The sequence below is a fragment of the Budorcas taxicolor genome, chromosome 1, assembly GCF_023091745.1.
Source record: "Budorcas taxicolor isolate Tak-1 chromosome 1, Takin1.1, whole genome shotgun sequence".
Classification (NCBI taxonomy): domain Eukaryota; kingdom Metazoa; phylum Chordata; class Mammalia; order Artiodactyla; family Bovidae; genus Budorcas; species Budorcas taxicolor.
The window spans coordinates 132,213,456-132,233,031 of NC_068910.1; the positions used below are offsets into that span (position 1 = coordinate 132,213,456).

Sequence of the window (19,576 nt, forward strand, 5' to 3'; positions counted from 1 at the left end):
CCCTCCTCACCCTCCTGCTCTAACTTTGCCTGAGGTGTGCCGTCTTCCTGGTGGACAGCCCCGTCACAGCCCCTGCTTGCCCTGCAGCCCAGCAGCCATTACTCCTCCACTGAGGCTCACTCCCCTGCATCACTGGGGTGCTTCCCTCTGGTTACAACAGGAAATGAACTGGGCCATCTTACAGGGCAAAGTATCATCCCAGGTCTCTCTCAGTTGACAAGACAGGGGTTGTAACAAGGGAGCCAGGCAGGCCATACTGTCCCTGGGCAACCTTGGGCAAATCTCTTAACCTCTCTGAATCTTAGTTTCCTAACCTGTAGAATGGGATAACAATACCCACATTTCAAGATTGTGGCAAGAATTACAGATACTGTATGCAAACTCCTGTATAGTATCTGAGAAACAGTAGGAACTCCAAAACTGGTAGCAATTATTATCTGATTATATTTCTGTTCACATTACTAATACTCCTGATAAAAAACAGCTGTCCCAAACCCTTCTCCTGCCCCAGCAAAGAGCCCAAACCTTGAAGGCTGCATACTCCCTGCGCAGCAGCAGCCCAGAGGCAAGCCCTAACCAACCAACCCTGCAAGCCTGGCCTCTGCTCCTCCCCTCTGGGAGCAGAGGGGGCACGTGTTCTCCTGTGCCTGGGGTCTCATGTACGCCCCCCGGGGAGAGCTGGAGGCCTGTGGAATGGCCTCTGAGGCCTGATAATCTTGGTCCCAAGTCTGTAAGTCATCTTGGGATGATGGAGAGAGTAAAAGAACGGTACCTACCCAGGGAGGCCCCACTGGTATTTCAAGAGGGAAGGGCCTCCTCCTTCATCACCCACCTTGCCACCAAGGCCCCCTCCCACCTGTGCACCGCTGCTTTCTCTGCTGGGCTGGTGGCCTGAGCTGGTGGCCTCTGGCAGGCAGGGGTCATATGAGGGAATTCAGACAAAGAGCTTCAACTCACCACTGGGAGGTCCCGTTGTTGTTGAAGTCTCTGTGAACAGGAGTTGGAGAGGGCTGTTCAGAACTGCTCCCTGCCTCATAGCCTCCAGGCCTCTCTGCCTCCGCTGCCCCTCTACACCCTTTACACCCAGCTCTGTGTCCCCATGCCTTATATTTCTGCCCCCACAACTGCTGCTCCTTTGCCATCCCCCCAGCATCCCTCTCCCCAATCCAAGGACACTTTCAGGATAGGAGGCTTGCAGAAAGCCTGGTCCCTATTAGCCTCTGGTCACCAGGACCACAAATCACCCGGTCCTTTCCTGGGACCCTACCTGGGCAGCAGCCTGTCCCCTCTCCCACCCCAGACTGTCGCTGCCACCCAGAGGAAAAACACTACACTTGTACTGTCCAGTACAGTAGCCACTAGCCATATGTGGCTACTGAGCTTAAAATGTGGCTAGTACAGGTTGAGATGTGCTATCAGTGTAAAATAGATACCAGGTTTTGAAGAATTAGTGTGGGAAGATATCAAATACTTCATTAATAATTTAAAACTGACTGCATATGAAAATAATATTCTGAATATATTGGTTAAACAAATATATTTTTAGAATTAATTGCATGCTTTGCTTTTTAATATAGCTACTAGAAAATTTAAAATTACGTCTGTGGCTTGCATGATTTTTAGTAAACAGTGCCGCCCTAGAGCCAGGCCAGGGTTTCTCAACCCAGAAAGAACCTCCACTCTCTGGGCGGGGCTACTTTAGTAGGAGGAGGGGAGGGGCCGCAGGGGAGGGGCAGGGCAGGAGAGAAAGACAGGCAGAGTCCCGCTCTTGCCCCATCCTTGGGTGGAGGGTCGACTTCCTCCTTCTCTCGTCCCCACAGGACTGCAAACTGCACTGCTCCCCATGCTCCAGTCTCCCTGTCATCTGCCCAGAGCCCCGCACGGCCCCTGAGAAGTTCTTCCTTGCATCTGCCTTAGACCCTTCACTGCTGCTGCTGCTGCTGCTGCTGCTAAGTCGCTTCAGTCGTGTCCGACTCTGTGCGACCCCATAGACGGCAGCCCACCAGGCTCCTCTGTCCCTGGGATTCTCCAGGCAAGAACACTGGAGTGGGTTGCCAGGTCCTTCTCCAGTGCATGAAAGTGAACATCTTCATTTTCTCAGGTGACATTCTCTGCACAAGAAGGTGACATCATTTCTGACACTGGAGTTGTAGCCGACGTTATCTATGACTGTACCTCCACTGCCAAGCTCGGTGCCTGGAACAGGGCAGGCGCTCCGCAAATATTTCTGAGTGACTGGGTAGATGGATGAATGAAGCCCTTCCTCTAACTCAGAGGAAGCACGGTTTGCTGCATTTTCTCAAGGGACACATATCTGTCAGCTCTCACGTTTTGCACTTCCTGATGCGTGTGTTGGGGGTTGGGGACAGAGATGGTAATGGGAAGAAAGGGGTACTGTTATCAGGCACTTTACACACGTATTACTACTATAGGTATTATTATTTCCACTCTACGGGGAAAAAATAATGGGAGAGTCAGGAAAAATAGCCAAATATGTGTCTGAAGCTGAGATTCAAACTCAATTCGACCCCAAATCAGCGCTCTTTCCCCTCAGAGCCACCTCCCTGGGACATCTGACATCTGTCACTATTTGACCAGGCTGACTGCCAGCTAGAATGCCCGGGGCACAATCTTCATTCGTGCCACCTCTTGGCTGCTCGCCATCACAGTCAGGAGCCTTTGAGCAGTGCACAAACTACCCAACTGTCCAGGGAGGCCCTGTCTACTTTGCTGAGTTGCCATAAGGATGAAAGGGATAAAGTATGTCCAGATGTCTGGCTTAAGGCAGGACAAATGCCCATAGACAACGAGGCTGTTCCTTTGCTCCCACGCACCTTGCTTTCCAGCTCTATTGAACCTTGACCCCTCTGGGCCTGTGGTTGCAAGGGCAGTGAGGTGAAGATAGCTCATCAAAGACTGCCTGGGACAGATGAGGAACGAATCACTGAAGCCTGAAGTCAGGACTGAGTAAGAGTCTGGAGGCAGCACAGGGGACCTAGTAGCCCTGAGGCCACCCTCATCACTGGGAGAGGGATGAGGGGAAAGAAAAAAGACACTCGGCTGTTTTTGCCTAGGTGGTCAGAGCTGGGACAAAAGGACACTCCTCTAGAAGCCCCCTGCGGCCCCAATCTTCCGTTTCCCCTGTCTCTCTGCAATGCTCCAGACCCCATTTGGGGTCCCAGGCGGGTGCCACCTACATGGCATTGGCCGTGACCAGTAGGTCGGCATTGTCAAAGAGCGTGACACCGGGCACCTCAACGACGAGCACGTAGATGAGCTCGATGGCCAGCATGAGCACCAGCTTCCCGATGCAGCTGATCTGCAGGAACACGGAGCAGGCCAGCAGGCTGAGCAGCACGCTGTAGGTGAAGTACTGCGGAGAGAGGGCGGCCGCTTGAGCGCCCCGCCCCCTCCTCGGGCCCCGCCCCTCCTCGGGCCCCGCCCCCTCCTCGGGCCCCGCCCCCCGGGCCCCGCCAGCCCCCCCTGCCCCCCGCAGCCTCTCTCCAGTCTGAGTTGATCTCAGGTGAAACCGGGTCTGGGGATGTTTGTGCTGATGCAACTTAAACTGTGACGTGAATGGCCCTGGGTAGAAACCAGGAGATGGGGCTGGCAGGATAAATATCACCAGTTCCAGCAGTGGTGCCCAATGATTAGAGCAGGGCTTCCAGCTCAGGCAAATTTGAGCTTCAGCCCTGATTCATTATGGACTGTTTGTGTGACTTTGGCCATTTATTCAACCTCTCTAAGCTTGTTGAAAGTGCAAGTCGCTCAGTTGTGTCCGATTCTTTGCGACCCCATGGACTATACAGTCAGGCCAAAATACTGGTATAGGTAGCCGTTTCCTTCTCCAGGGGATCTTCCCTACCTAGGGATCGAACCCAGGTCTCCTGCACTGCAGCCAGATTCTTTACCATCTTAGCCAGCAGGGAAGCCCCTAAGCTTGTCTCCCTGCATGCAAAGTCTTTTCTCTTGTGGGCTTACTGTGATGATTAACAATGATATGACGCCCCCTGCCCCAGTGTGTGGTGCCCTCCATAACTGTGAAAGTGCAGGCTCCAGCCCTGGATCTGCAACTTTAAATTCAGAGTCCTGAGAACTGAAAGTGTTTTCATAACTGATGTGGTGGCAAAGTCTGAACTGCCTTATTTGGTGGCCAAACGGATCTACTGATGTGATGTGAAGTATCACCTTTGTCCTGCTTCCTGTGACTAGTCATACATTTTGCTGCCGAAATATTTCTGTGATTCATTATCAGGTGCTGCCCAGATTGCACCGAGGTGTGAGAGAAGCTTTTAAATGCTGAAAACTTTGCAGCCCACAGCATATCTCATCTGAAGGGTTCAGATGAGGGGCTGTGCCTCCCCCTGCACTTTGGGGGGAATCCCTTCTGGCCTCAGAGCCTCGGACAGTTGTCCAAGGGGCCAAACCAGGCCATCTCAGAGGTCAATGTCTGTTCTGTTGTCCCCTGATATCGATCCAAGACAGTCAGCATCTATTATTTTGCTCTTTCTTTTAAATTTAGCATCACTATTTTTGCGCCAGGCAAAGCGACTCACTGCTGCCTCTGCCTTGGGATGGAGGCCAAGTATTGGTGGCTGGAAGTGAGGGTAGCCCCTGGTGACTGGAGGAGGAAGGGACTTGCTTCAACTCACCAGCAGTAAAGGGGCAGAGGAAGGAGTAGGGCGGGCATACCCAGACATGTCAGCCTCCAGGATAATAATTCTGTTCTCGGGGGGTGAGGAGGGGGACAAAGCAACAGCCTGGAGGCCCATTCAGACCCTGGGCCCAGACAAGACTAAAGCTTAATACTGAGGTCCATCCAGGTCTCTGAGGAGTTGCTGAATTGCTGAATCAGAACAACACTTGTGGGGTGGGGTCATCCTGAGGGGTCTGCAGCTGGTGAGGCCTGGGATCTGAGGGCCCGAAACAGGTCAGGCTGGTGAGAGCTGAAGGCTGTGATCAACCATCTCCCACAAATGAGGAACCAGGACAGACCCTGCCATCACTTTGTTCCCCTGCTCACCCATGGAGCAGCCACCAAGGCACATGTGCAAGACCAAAAACAGCCTCGGCTTCCAACCAACAGCCCTCAGGCAGCAGCTCCTAGAGGCTGTCAGCCAGATGTGAGAGGGAAGGGAGGTGGAGAGCCAAGGCCGGATGTGAGAGGGAAGAGGTGGAGAGCCAAGGCCAGATGTGAGAGGGAAGAGGTGGAGAGCCAAGGCCAGATGTGAGAGGGAAGAGGGGTGGAGAAAGGCCAGATGTGAGAGGGAAGGGAGGTGGAGAGCCAAGGCCAGATGTGAGAGGGAAGAGAAGTGGAGAGCCAAGGCCAGATGTGAGAGGGAAGAGGGGTGGAGAAAGGCCAGATGTGAGAGGGAAGAGGGGTGGAGAAAGGCCAGATGTGAGAGGGAAGAGGTGGAGAGCCAAGGCAGGTGCTGGAGCATGGCTTCCAGGGCAGAGTGAGCGCATGGTGGGGCCCAGGGACCAGTGGTCTGGGTGACACCGGCTTGGGGGAGCCCTACCTCTCACTGAGTCTCCCTCGTCCCATCCATACAGGGGGGGTGGATCAGTCCCCTTCCCTGGGACAGGTAAGGAGGCCAGCACTGTGACCGTCCCCAGGGGCCCTCACTGCCATCTTGGAGTCTTCTTATGAGTCATGGGCCCTTTGGGAGTTGGCTGAAGGCATGGACTTTCTCCCCAGAAAAGGGCAAAAACTGCCATCATCTTAGATTTCATGGGCGCCCTGGTTGGGAGTCAGGTTGTGGGAGTGGCCAGTGCTGGGAGGCGACACGCTGGGCTGGAAGCCTGATCCTGCTGCTCTCTGCAGAATGGCTCCCTGAGGAAGCCCAGCAGGGTGGCACAGCACTCAGAATACCATGCTGCTAAGGGTTCTTGACACCGAATTTTTAAACCCAACGATCTGTAGGTACACGATTTCATTTTGGGGTGACAAAAATGCTGTACAATTCCATTATAATGATGGCTGCACAAGCTGTGAATATACTAAGTGTGTTAGTCACTCAGTCGTGTCCGACTCTTTGCCACCCCATGGACTGCAGCCCACCAGGCTCCTCAGTTCATGGAGTTTTCCAGGCAAGAATACTGGAGTGGGTTGACATTCCCTTCTCCAGGGGATCTTCCCAACCCAGGGGTTGAACCCAGGTCTCCCTGCATTGCAGGCAGATTCTTTACCAGCTGAGCCACCAGAGAAGCCCTAGTGAGTTAGTGGGAGAATCCAACCCAGCAACACTCTAAAAGCTGCTGAACTGTACTTTGAATGGGTGAGGCAGGTGGTAGGGCTGGTTTAGGATATAGTTCCTTTTGCTCCCCTCCACTCTCTGACCTACAGCAAAGGGGTCAGGCAGGCCACCCAGGGCAGCATGGGGGTATGCTGCTGAGGCTGAGGGTCCAGAAACATCTCTGCCTTCAGGTTAAGAGCAACAATTCTGAAGTCAGGTGACCTGGGTGGGAGCTCTGGCTCTGCCACTTGCTAACTGTGTGACCTTAAGGCATGTTATTTAACCTCTCTGTGCCTCAATTTCATCTGTATAAAGGAGCTAATAATAGCATCTTTGTCACAGGGTTGCTCTGAGGACTAAATGAGTAAATGTGAATTTCTTAGCACTGTGTCTGGCACATGGTAAGCGCCCTATAAGCAACAGCTATGCTATTATTGTTGTTAATATTATACAGGGAGGTTGGCCTTGCTCACTGGTGTCTGGCATAGAGTGAGATAGACTTTGAGGGAAGGAGTTTTCTGGAATGGCAGTGAGCCTGAGGGCCCCTGACTGTCCATCAGAGTAGTTGAGGGTGGAAAGGGCTGGTGGCGGGTCCCCATCTGCATCCTACCCCACCCTGCCCAGTACCTCGGGGAAGTTGCAGTTGGGCCAGGAGCTGCCGCAGAAGCCCTGCTCATCACCCAGACTGTAGTTGACGGCCGACTCCACCACGTGGCATGCATTGACCTGACTGGCGCTGATGTTGTGCTCGTCCCCCAGGCAGCCAAACAGGTCCTCGGAGTTGCACGTGAACTGTGGGGGAGGAGAGGCTCAGCCCATGGGGGCCAGACCAGGGCAGCCCGTCTCCACAGGCAGCAAGTACCCATGCCCCATGGTTTTGGGTGAGGTCTGACCCTGACCAGGGCAGGAGATGAGCATGGAAGAGGCCGAGGAACAGGCAAGACTTGCCCAACTACCCAGCGCAGGGCTCATAAACCTCCCTTGAGAGTGTACTTCTGCGAGCCTTTCTGGTCCTCTGTCCTAGACAGTGAGGACTAAAGGCTGTGCGAGAGGCTTTAGGAGCTAAATCTGATCCCAGGCCTGAGGTGAGACCCAAATAAGAATTTCCAGGGAGGGAGAACCCCAGGGTCTGGGGGGAGTCTCCTCCCAGCCGGTGCTCGTGGGGTTCAGGGCTCCAGTGGGCTGGGAGGTGCTGGGGGGGGTGGAGCCACCCACCATGTTGACGAAAGCCGACAGGAACACGAGGGTGATGGTGAACACCCCCACCAGGGTGCTGTTCATCTTGGACCTCACGATCTTCCTGGAGAGGGTCTGCAGCGGGGCCGGGAAGAGCTGTCCCAGGGGCAGAGGGAGGGAGAGAGAGAGACAAAACAGAATTCAGACACCACATACCGCCACAGAGGAGGCAGTGGAGGCTCTCCCCCTCTTTGTCTGTCGCCAGCAGAACCATGAAAGCTTTCCTGACCCCCCTCCCTGTGTGTGAGCCTCCAACCTCTGCTTCCAGGCCAACAACAGCTAGATTCTGCAGGAGGCCAGGAGGAGTCCACCTGAGGCGCTCACAGGTGAGAGAGGATGGACGAAAGGAAAGATGCTACCTTCACCCCAACATGGAAGCAGAGGGAAAAGCCCATGTATCCACTGTGTGAATGCTCAGCCCCTTAGAGTTACATTCAGGGAGCGGCAGGAGGCAGCAGTCACAGAGTCATGGAGGGCCCAGAACTTTCCGAGGAGGGCCAGAGGGTTTCTGGGACGAAGCAGGGAGCTGTGGATCTGAGGGCTCAGGGAGAGCCTGGCATCTGGAGGAAGGGGATGGGCATGTGTAAAGGGGCAGAGCAGCCTGGGAGCAGAGGGTGGCGCCCCGGTCACATGAATTGACTTTTTTCAGCAGGACGCCCATGGGTCTGCCATTTCCCTCACCTAACCCTCCCTATATTTCCTTCAACTACACACACTGTATGTCCACTCAAAGACCCACTGCAGTTTTGGTAATTAAATGGTTGGGTCTACCAAATCTGATACAACTGGCCTTGGCCACCACGTCCTCTTCATCTCCTAAGCAACTCAAAGAAGTTGGCAGACCCAGAAAAGCAAAGTGGTGGGCCTGCTCCTCTCACCCCACCCACCTTCATGCCTCCTGGTAGGCTGATTTTCAAGCATGCCAGGTGTCCCACGGAAACCCCTACAGGCAGAGGAAGCTGGTGGAAAAGCACCCAGAGGCCTGGGTTCTGGGTGTGGCTTTTCCTGGGTGGCCCTGAGCACGCCTGCACATTCTGACTGAGCGTGCCAGATGCAAGGCTTAGCCGCCCACTGTTACAGAGAGCAACACAGGCAGCTAAGTAGGTGAGGGCACACAGTGTGGCCATGAAATGACTGCTCATTCCCAGTGTGGAGGAGACTGGCTCATGCGCTGCAGTGTTTAAGGCCAGCAAGTGCCAGGCCCTTGGTCCAGCGGTCCTCAGCCGTGACCCAACCTCGCTACATGTGGTTCCACATGGGCCCATCAGGTTGCCCCCATGGGACTTTGGCAAACCAAAACAAATATGCTGACGCTTGTAGTGCTTGCTATGCCGCGAGTAAAAGTCTCTTGTCCCTGACCCAGGAGTCTGGTGACTTCTGCTAGCATCTGTGAAACAGCAACAAGCGTAGAACCAACTCTCAGACCCTCCACAGTTCTTGACGCCAAGAAAGTGCCCTGCTTACCCCCGAGTCTTGGGCTTTGGGCTAAGTATGTATGTAGGGAAGCTGTATATCCCTTTCACTCCAAATCTCCCTCTGCCTTACCAGCAAGTCCATTTCCTATTCAGCAGAGGGGAAGAAGGGACCACATAGAAGGACTGTAGCAGGGACAGAGGCTTGCAACCCACTTGGGCTCTAGGCTGAGTGGTGAAGACCTTGAACTTCATGTGCCAAGCAGGGGTGCCTCTCAGCTGTGTTCATGGAGCATTGAGTCTGTGGTATTTTTTTCTGAGAAAACACTTCCTTTGGAGGGTAATCTGAACTCTGACTGAACCCACTCTTTTATACTCTTAGGTACATACCCAAGAGAACTGAAAACATATGTCCATATAAAACTTCATATGCAAATGTTTAGAGTAACATTAATAGCCTGAAAGTGGAAATTACCCAGATGTCCATCGACTGATGAAGGAATAAACCAAGTGTAGCAGGTCTACATGATGGAATATTATTTGGCCGCAGATGAAGGAATGAAGTGCTGTTTTATGGAACAAGATGAACAAACCTGGAGATATGTCATGTGAAAGAAGCCAGTTTCAAAAGGCCACACATTGTATTATACCATTTACACAAAATGCCCAGAACAGGCAAATTCATAGAAACAGGAAATAGATTTGAGGTTGCTAGCAGATGAGAGGAACAGGGAAGGAGGAGTGACTCCTAACAGGTGAAGGGTTTCTTTGGGGGATGATGACAATATTCTGGAATTAGTGGTGATAGTTGCAGACTTTTGTGAATAAGCTAGAAGCTCCCCTTTATAAAGGAGAATTTTTCAGTACGTGAATTGTATCTCAAAAAGTGCTAATTTTAAAAATTCCTGCTCAGCCTCTTACTGTGTAATCCTGGGAAAGTCATTAAGATCTTAGAGTCCCAGTTTCCTTATTGGTAAACAGGGAATATCTACTTTCCTGGGTGGTGGGTATTCTAGGGTGGTCATGAAGACCCAGTGAAATGATGCATTTGAAAGTGCTTTGAAAGCTGTTAAATTCAGTAGAAAATTTAGTTAATATTTGCATTTTAAAGAGCTATGTTGCCAATAAGAACAAAAGTCCTTGTTTCTCATTAAAGGAATTTTTGGTTTCACAGCTGTGGAAAGTGTTTTGGCAGTAGCATGAGGCACTTACTCTGAAACGGTATGACAGATGGTTTCTAATCTTTGCCTGCTTAAAATTTTGCCATTTCATCCTCCCATCCCCCATGTTGCTTAAACCATTTCAGTTCTGATCACCCTATCCATCAATTGAATGGCTTCTTTCATTACCAGTGTAATGACTGATTTAGGCAAGTTATTACTAGATGCTAAAGTCTTTACAGAAGGTGGCTGTGTTGTTGTTTAGTTGCTAAGTCATGTCCGACTCTTTTGCACCCTCATGGACTGTAGCCTGCCAGGATCCTCTGTCCGTGGGATTTCCCAAGCATGAATACTAGAGTGGGTTGCCATTTACTTCTCCAGGGTATCTTCCTGACCCAGGGATCAGACCCACGTCTCTTGCATTGCAGGCAAGTTCTTTACCACTAACCTGCCAGGGAAGCCCATAGAAGGTGGTGGTGGTGGTTGCTCAATCTCTAAGTCGTGTCCGACCCTCCCTTTGTCCTTCAGTATCTCCTGGAGTTTGCTCAAACTCATGTCCAGAAAGGTGGTTGGGGAACACTATGTGCAAAGGCTTCCTGGTGAACCTGAGACCAGGGGCCCCATGGGGGCCACCCAGAGGCCAAGAGAAGAACTGCAGGCTACTAAACAAAACCACCAGGAATAAACTTGTAACAGCTAAAGAATGATTACCTCAGTGCATTGCCTCGTTACAAACCAATTTTCCTTGTCACCATTTCAAAAGATCTCTTAACTTTACATCTCAGCAGGAACCCAGGAATTGCTGCTTTTTTGAAGTCTGCAGAAGATTTGACATCCTGGCCTGGCAAAGGTTTATGGAATATCTCATCTCCTGTAATAAAAAGTTCCCCTGTGTGTTGACCCGAAATCCTACCTGTACTAACCCTGGTGTAAACAGTAAGATTCTTCACCTGGAGTAGAATCTCCTCGTGGGGCTGCCCTATAGCTGCAAACAGATCCTGGAGGGCCTTTGTCTGGCAGAATGATTGTGTCTGTGCAAACCAATTGCTCAACGCCTGTTCACCAGCAGAGCTCAGGAAAAGAATCAATTAAAAAAATTTCCCATCCAGTACATTCCCAATCTGATTAATTCAAATCAATTCAACTTGAAAAATGGGAATGGTGACACAATTAATAAACCGTGACTGGGTGAGGGGCAGCTTTGGTCCTGGCCTCTCTGAAAGTCTCCAGGCAAATCAATGACCTCCCTGGGGTCCTGCTTCCCTTACTGTGATGTGGGGCCAGGATATCCAGGAATGAAATCTGGATGCAATCTGACAGTAGAACATTTAAGAAGACAGACTTTCTGACAAGGAGCTAATAATAGAAGCAGTGGCTCCTGCTTCAGAAAAAAAATTTTTTTAAGATACAAAAATTTCAGAACAAAGCAGGCAGACAGTGACCAGGTGACACACCACTGCTCTCATCACCTGGCCTTTCAGGGGCCAGTTGGACATATTAACGTATTAACAAAGGAGGGGAAGGGTTTGTGGGCTCTGGAGTCAAGAACCATCTGGGTTTAAAACCAGCTATCCCATTTCCTGGCTTCCCTGATGGCACAATGCTAAAGAATCTGTCTGCCAATTTAGGAAACGTGGGTTCGATCCCTGGGTCAGAAAGATATACTGGAGAAGGAAATGGCAGTCCACTCCAGTATTCTTACCTGGAGAATCCCATGGACAGTGAGCCTGGCAGGCTACAGTCCATGAGGTTGCAAAGAGTTGGACATGACTTAGCAACTAAACACCAACAACAACCCCACTTCCTAGCTCTGGGATCTAGGGGAAGCTGTCTAACCACTCGGAGCCTCATTCTTCTCATCTGCAAAGCGAATATAATAAAAGCTACCTTCAAGGTTTGGGAAAGGCCAGGCAAGGTGGCACAGCTGGGCTCTGGACCCGAGTCAGCCGGACTGAAAAGCCACGGGAGGATCCTAAGGTCTGCTTCCTGGCATGAAGAGTTCTCCACCCCTAGATGAACTGTGCCCAGCAGCAGCACACCCTCTTCTAGCAGACAGAGTGCAAGCCCAAGCGTCTGGAAACGTGAGTGTGGGATTCTGCTGTGGTCACAGGACAAGGTACTGGGAGGCAAGAGGTACAGGTGGTGGAGTAAGACCTTACTTTAGAAGCTGTGGGCAGGAGTCAGGGTGGAGCGGTAGGAAGGAGAGCTGGCAAGGTGGGGCTTGGCTACATTCAGGCTTCAGGGAGAGGGACAGGGGGCTTTTTGGTGACTGTACAGGGCAGACAAGGGCCTATAGGAAGCTCTGGTCAGATATGCCTTTTGGGCCTATCTGTACCCAGCTCCCGAACTGCAGGAAAGCAGAGTTTGGCCTTCTGAGAGAGAACATGCCGAGGAGCCACAGGAGAAACAGGGGATCCTGATCAAGTGTAGGAACAGAAAGGAGGCACACTCTTCCACCCACTTGGGTGGTGGCATTGGCAAAAGTGCCAGTGCTGTTGGGGGCAGGCCATGGCCCCTTCACTGGATGATGATGGGACAGAGGGATAGGGAGACTGAGGGAGCAGGCTGCTGCTGCTAAGTCGCTTCAGTTGTGTCTGACTCTGTGTGACCCCATAGAAGGCAGCCCACCAGGCTCCCCCGTCCCTGGGATTCTCCAGGGAAGAACACTTGAGTGGGTTGCCATTTCCTTCTCCAATGCATGAAAGTGAAAAGTGAAAGTGAAGTTGCTCAGTCGTGTCCGACTCTTTGCGACCCCATGGACTGCAGCCCACCAGGTTCCTCAGTCTGTGGGATTTTCCAGGCAAGAGTACTGGAGTGGGCTGCCATTGCCTTCTCTGGATGGGCCAGGCAGAGCTGGCCAAAAACGGAAGGGGCTGCACTCAGGAGATATAACAGGCTTGTGCCCCTGGAGGGGACCCAGCAGAGGCTGGCCTGGATCTCGCAGGATTATTGTGAAGGGGTTCCAGGCTCAGGTGGTTGTCTGGACTGCCTCACTGTTTGGGAACCTTCCAATCTGAGATTCTCTGAGTCTGTGGACCACGTGTGATGCAAAGAGGGATTTAGCATGATTTTCTCTGAGCAGCTCTGGGGCCCAGGTCAGCATCAACGCCAAGGGGAGAAAGGACTGGAGTGTCTGGGTGTCCACACAGCCCTCTAACAGCCTCACCAGAAAGAGGCGCTCAGGGGACGCGCCTCAGGACAAGGTACCCCGGGCAGAGGAGCTCCAGAGGGCAGAGAGACCAGGACTTTGGGACAAGAGGAAGATCAAGGCTCCAAATTAGTCTTGCTGAGAAATCTAGGTGTGTGTGTGATCTGGACCAAGCCGTGTCAGGAAGAGATCACACAGGCCCGAGATGAAAACACACTCAGAACCCTTGGTGAGCAGCACATTTCAGAAAAACCTTCCAATAGAAAGGACCCAGGAATTGCTCCCAGACAGATGGCTAAGAAGACTATGTCAACTGACTCAGACTACACTTTCTTCATGTTTCTCTCTTCAAAAAGAATAAAATATGGATGATTTAAGAAATCATCCAAGTCCAAGTTGTTTCGGGGAAACGGAAAAGTAAATGAGACATAGAAAGAGACCATGTCTGACAGAACCACCTGGCTCTGGGTCTGAGGAGCCCACTGCGGGCGGGGGTGACTTAGGAACTGCTGTATCTCATCAGAACACCGCTAGCCATGACATGGGAGAAACTGCGGGAATAAGATGAAAAATGTCTGAGTTCTGGCAAATCTTTTCACAGAAAAAAACAGAATGACACTGAAAATTCCAGTTCAATCAGCTTCATGGCAATACCTGAGAAGGTGATATAATCAACTTTCAGTCAGTCAGGCTGCAGGCAGTGTGGGGGTGAAGGAAGGGCCAACCCGCCCTGCTGCAGAGACACCAAAGGGGAGACTTAACCCGCTGCACATCTTACTGTGCAGTTCATGTATAACACGAAGAGAGAAGATTAACTGGAAGATTAACTGGAAGAGGCGTTCATACTACAGACCATTGCGCAGGTTGGGGTCTACTTTACAGAAAGTGGATAAATGCTGAGAAGATGGATTATCAGAGGCTTGTGAGAGACAGATGCAGCCAGGACCCCAAGATGGGTATTAGAGTCTATTTGCTTCTTGGCCGAGATCAGCAGGTTTCAGGCTTGATAAGCCACAGAGTACTTTTTTTCTAAACACACTCTTTATAGAAACTCTACCATCTGCAGGCTCCCCTGGAGGAAGGGTGTGGGGAGGCGGAGGTGGGGATGCGAGTGTTCCAACCACCCCCCGCCCCCAGGGAAACTGAGGCCTCAGAGCAGCGAGAAAATCCCCGAGCTGGATGGAGGAATTGAGAGCAAGCTGATGGAATGTGACACTGACTACAAAATAGGTGGATTCAGTAAAACACAAGGAGGCGGGGAAGACGTTTATAAATCATCTCCGGCAGTGGCAAAAAGAATTCACGGGACCAGAGAACTAACTCAACGTGGCAGGGCAGGTTGGGGAATGGGCCTGTCCCCCTGTCCCTCGCCCGCCCCACCTCTCCCCACAACCCCAGCAGATACACACTCAAAACAGGGAACACAAACCAAATGAATTCAGTGTAGCTCCGATTTACCATAACAGCTAACAGAAAAGAGATAAATCTAGGTTCCGGTTTAAAAACTGTGAACAAAACTTTGATTCTGATTTGAATAGGCTCATTAAGCTCCTCAAATGAACAATGACTTTGCTTCAGTTTATAACTTAAAAGAAGGAAAGATTCTTTTTTGAGCATTCAGCAAAAGAATGTTTAAGAGGCCCTTTTAGCTATGGCATGCTTTATTTTTTAAGGTTGTTTTATTGTGGTGAAGCATATATAACATAAAATTCGCCAGTTTAACCATTTTTAAGTGTCTGTGTCAGTGGCATGAATTACCTGCACAATGCCGTGAAGCCAGCACTTCTATTTCCCAAACCCTTTCATCACTCCAAACAGAAACTCTGAACCCAGTAAACAGCAGCTCTTCACGCTCCCTCCCCCAGCCCCTGGTGCCCTCTGGTCTACACTCTGTTTCTGCGAATTTGTCTATTCTAGATACTTCAGATAAGCGGCGTCATGTAATATCTGTCATTCTGTGTTTGGCTTCCTTCACTTAGTGCAGCGTCTTCAGGGTTCATCCATGCTGTCGCGTGTTTCAGACTTCCGTCCTTCCACGGTAGAATAATACTCCACTGTATGGATATAGCACTTTGCCTATTTATTCATCTGCTGATGGACACCTGGGCTGTTTCCACCTTTTGGCTCTTGTGAATATACGGTGTGCTTTTACGGGCATGAGATGAAGAAAGTGGGACTGTCCACGGAGGGGGACAAACAGGTTCGGGGGAGGCAGGCTTGCCCACAGCAAGACCAAAAGGCAAGAGGGACTGAACACAGAGCAGGAGCAAGGTTGTAGCCTCAGGGAAGGAGCTGGTGGAGAGGCAGGGAGCCAGGATTAACCCCTACCTTGCAGCACAGCAACAGGCTGAGCACCCAGCTCAACTTGCCAAGTCAGCCTGGCCAGCCCTGCCTCTCTCTGAACCCACTCAGGGCAGGGCTGTAGCACACCAGATGGTGGTAAGGTCCTTCCGGTTCTGACAATCAGTCCTTCAAGATATTGACCATCAGGTGATGAAACAGTGAACAGCCCCATGAAGGACTCTGGAGGGTGGAGGGAGAAAGAGGACTTCGGAGGTGACAGAGGCCCAACTCCCCAGGAAGGAGAACATGGTCCCCCCTGCCGAGGGTGTGGGGAGTGGTGGCAGGGCCTGAGGCCCCAAGGGGCTTGGCTCCAAGTGAGTGTCCAGGAGGAGCAGAGAAATGGTTACAGCACAAGCTGGCCAGGGCTTGTCCCTGCCAGGATAGAGTGCTTTCTAGAATCAGACTGGCCCATCAGGGAAGTCTTAGTGAAAGTGAAGTCGCTCAGTCGTGTCCAACTCTTTGCAACCCCATGGACTGTAGCCTACCAGGCTCCTCCGTCCATGGGATTTTCCAGGCAAGAGTACTAGAGTGGGTTCCCATTTCCTTCTCCGGGGGATCTTCCCGACCCAGGGATCAAACCCAGGTCTCCCGCGTTATAGGCAGAAGCTTTACCCTCTGAGCCACCATGGAAGCCCAGGGAATTCTTAAACCAGTGGGAAAGAACTGAGGAAGAGGTTTGGTGGGCAAGGCAAATGGGAACCTGACTGATTCCTACGACTGACCCCAATGACCTGTGGTCAGGTCCCCTCAAAGGACACAGCTTGGATGGCGACACGGCATGCCTAAGAGGAGACATGGGAGAAAACCCAGAGCAGGGCCTCACATCCGTATCCCTAGCCATGTGGCCTCGTCTGAAACAATGGACCACTCTGGATCTCCCTCTTGTCTGTATGATGGGCAGCTCAAAAGCCATCATCTCTAAGGCCTCCTCCAGGGCCATCTCTGGGGCACACTGGAACCCAGAAGAGGCGTGATCTCTTTCACCCATTCTTTCAGCAGGTATTTAGTGACCATTGCTCTGTTCTCGGCTTTGTGCTAGGCGCCCTTCCTTCGGCCCATCTGATACCCAGGGGAGAGATGGAATAGGTGGCAATAGTATCTTCTTGTTGCAGAGATGGGCAAAGGCTAACTGAAACCACCTGTACAAATAAGCACCCCCAGACAAACTATGGCCCCTGCAGTCTGGCTTGCTGCCAATGCCAATCAAGAGGTATGATCCAGCTTCAGGCACCTGGGTCCCGGGCGTGACCCTCCAGCTCCAGCGTGGGGAGCTTATCAGAGGGCTGGGAAGGGAGGGGAGAAGGCAACTGGGGTTCAAGTGTAAACTGGACTCACCTTCACGCAAGAATAGATCACGGACACAAACACCACCAAGGTCAGCAGCAGGAAACAGGTCAGGTAGAAACTCAACATGAACACGGAGCTGGAAGGAGAGAGGAGGTGGGAATTCTGGGGCTCTGAGAGGCCCTGGGAAGGAAGCAGAGCTTGCTCCATTTCTCCTGCACCCACTGCCCAGTCTTTGGTGCCTGGCCCCTGACTCACCGGGGGGAGATTAGAGCCTTGTGAGCCGATCTAGGACCCTCCTCCATAATGGTCTGGCTCCTGCCCTTCCTCTTGGTCCTGTCACTTTCCTGGGGGAGCACAGCCCACAGGGGGGCCGAATGGAGAACTGGTGACACCTGCTCAATGTTTTAGCTAATTCTTAGCTATCCATAAACTCACTTTCTTTAAACTGGAAGGACCCATTTTAAAAATCACCTGGTTGTTCCCTCCAGGTAGTCACTCATGGCTTGGCAAGTAACTGAAAATGGAACACTGATTTGATAAATGGCCATCATTTATAGAAATGCATTTGTCAACAACCCAACCAGCCACTCTGAGAAACAGTAGTGACATGTCCCTTTGGAGGGCAGAGTCCCTAAACCTGTGCCCACTGTCAGGCTGCACAACAAGTCCTGTTCAGTTTCTGTTCCCCTACTCCCACCCAGCTCAACATAAGTCATAAAACCCGCCGGGCTCTCCACAGTCCCTCCTTAGAGGAGCAGATCACAGGTGAGCTTAATGTTCACCAGGAGCCAGAATCCTCGCACGAGAGAACTGCAGATGACTTTCCATCTGGGGCCTGCCACGGCTCTCCTGGGGCAGAGGCTGGCCAAGGCACAGCACTCTCCACCAACCACAGGAGGCCTCAGACACTCCTCCCTTTCAGGGAGTGAGATGGCCTGAGATGCCAGGCATTGTCCGCAGGTCAGAGGTAAGTGGGGGACACAGAAGGCAGGTGGACACCTCCAGGGAGGTGTCTTTGTTCCAGGCTCTCCCAGGAGCCAGCACTTATCTGCCTTAAACAAATAGAACAGGGAGAGAGAACTCTCTTCAGAGGGAAAGAAAGACCTTTAAAGTAGCTTTTAAGCCTTCCCTGGAGAGAGGACAGCCAGAGAATGACCTCTGTCCATGCCTTAGCAGCTTGGAGCTGAGGCCAGGAGGGAGTGAAGCCGCTGCTGGCAGAGCAGGGATCTGCAAAATCCCAGCCTCAAGCCACGCTGCGGAGAGAGAGAAGCAGCAAGGAGGCAGATAAGCAAGGAGGCACCCAAGCGAAGGGGTCTCTCAGCTGCAATGGGACAGGAAGTCTAGGTTGCTAACTATACCTATAGCTCCATTTCATTACTGAATGTAGGTCCTGCGCCGTAAAGACCCACAATCACACCAGCTCTGCACGGCCTCAGTGCAGGGGACAACGGGCACTAGCTGCCTAAGCAGGGAGCAGCTGGCTGCTGGTGTCTGGTTTTCACCTGCAGTATTCTTATAGGGTCATGGCAAACACAAACTCAAGGGCCATCTCCAACAATGAGCACCATTAAAAAATAAAAGCACTGAGTAATAAGACACCATGACGCCGTGCACCTCCCCATATGATGCACTGAGGACACTTCAGCGGGATTCTTGGCAAAAATAACCTCCATCGAATCATGAGGAAACATCAGACAAATCTAAATTGAGACATTCTAAATCGAGACATTCTACACATTAAAAAAAGTTTTTGTTTTTTTTTTTTGGCTTCTTGCAGCTTGTAGGAGCTTAGTTCTCAGATCAGGGATTGAACCCTGGGCCCCTTGCATTGGAAGCATACAGTCTTAACCAGTGGACCACCAGGGAAGCCCAAGACATTTTACACATTAATTAGCTGCTGCTGCTGCTGCTGCTAAGTTGCTTCAGTTGTGTCCGACTCTGTGCGACCCCATAGACGGCAGCCCATCAGGCTTCCCCGTCCCTGGGATTCTCCAGGCAAGAACACTGGAGTGGGTTGCCATTTCCTTCTCCAATGCATGAAAGTGAAGAGTGAAAGTGAAGTTGCTCAGTTGTGTCCAACTCCTAGCGACCCCATGGACTGCAGCCTACCAGGCTCCTCTGTCCATGGGATTTGTCAGGCAAGCTAGTACTGAGCAAAAGTGCCAAGGCCACGAAGGATCAGTAAAGGCGGAGGAAGCATCACAGACTGGAAGGGACCAAGGAGATACAGCGGTTAAATGTGGGGTCCTGGCCCAGCGCCTAGAACACAAAAAGGCCGTTTGGGGGAATGCTGATGAAATGAGAATATAGCCTGTAGATTAGTCATAGTATCGCTGCAATGCTGACTTCCTGATTCTGACTACCGTACTGCAGTCACGTGGGTTGTCAACATTAGGAGAAACTAGATGAGGGATGTACAGAAACCCTCCAGAGTACTTTTTCAACCCCTCTATAAGTCTGTAATTATATCAAAATGAAAAACAGAAGGTGTTGGGGTGAGGGGACACTTCTAGATTTTTAGATTTATGAGACATAACCAAATGCAACCAGTGACTCTTGAGTAGATCCTGGCTATGAATAAATTCAGAGCAGAAGACATTTAGGTGTATGATTTTGGAGATTTGAACATAGACTTGGTATTAGATGACTGCAGAGGAACTGGGGTTAGTTTTGTTTGGTATAGGAGGCATGGTGGTTAAAAAGCAAAATGCCCTTAAAACAGGTGTAGATTGATGTTTTATCAGGGGCACAATG

The 19,576-nt window shown here is 51.4% G+C and overlaps 1 protein-coding gene across 1 annotated transcript in view; it reads right to left on the reverse strand.

The window, feature by feature from the left end:
• Positions 1-19,576, reverse strand: part of ADCY5 (adenylate cyclase 5) — a 154,504-nt gene that overhangs the window by 12,651 nt on the left and 122,277 nt on the right. Inside the window, exons 12-16 of the mRNA XM_052660568.1 lie at positions 16,871-16,958; positions 7,452-7,568; positions 6,864-7,028; positions 3,198-3,373; positions 958-987 (exon numbers count right to left, since the gene is read on the reverse strand). Of these exons, the coding sequence (XP_052516528.1) occupies positions 958-987; positions 3,198-3,373; positions 6,864-7,028; positions 7,452-7,568; positions 16,871-16,958 (576 nt within the window). The remainder of the gene's footprint in view (positions 1-957; positions 988-3,197; positions 3,374-6,863; positions 7,029-7,451; positions 7,569-16,870; positions 16,959-19,576) is intronic.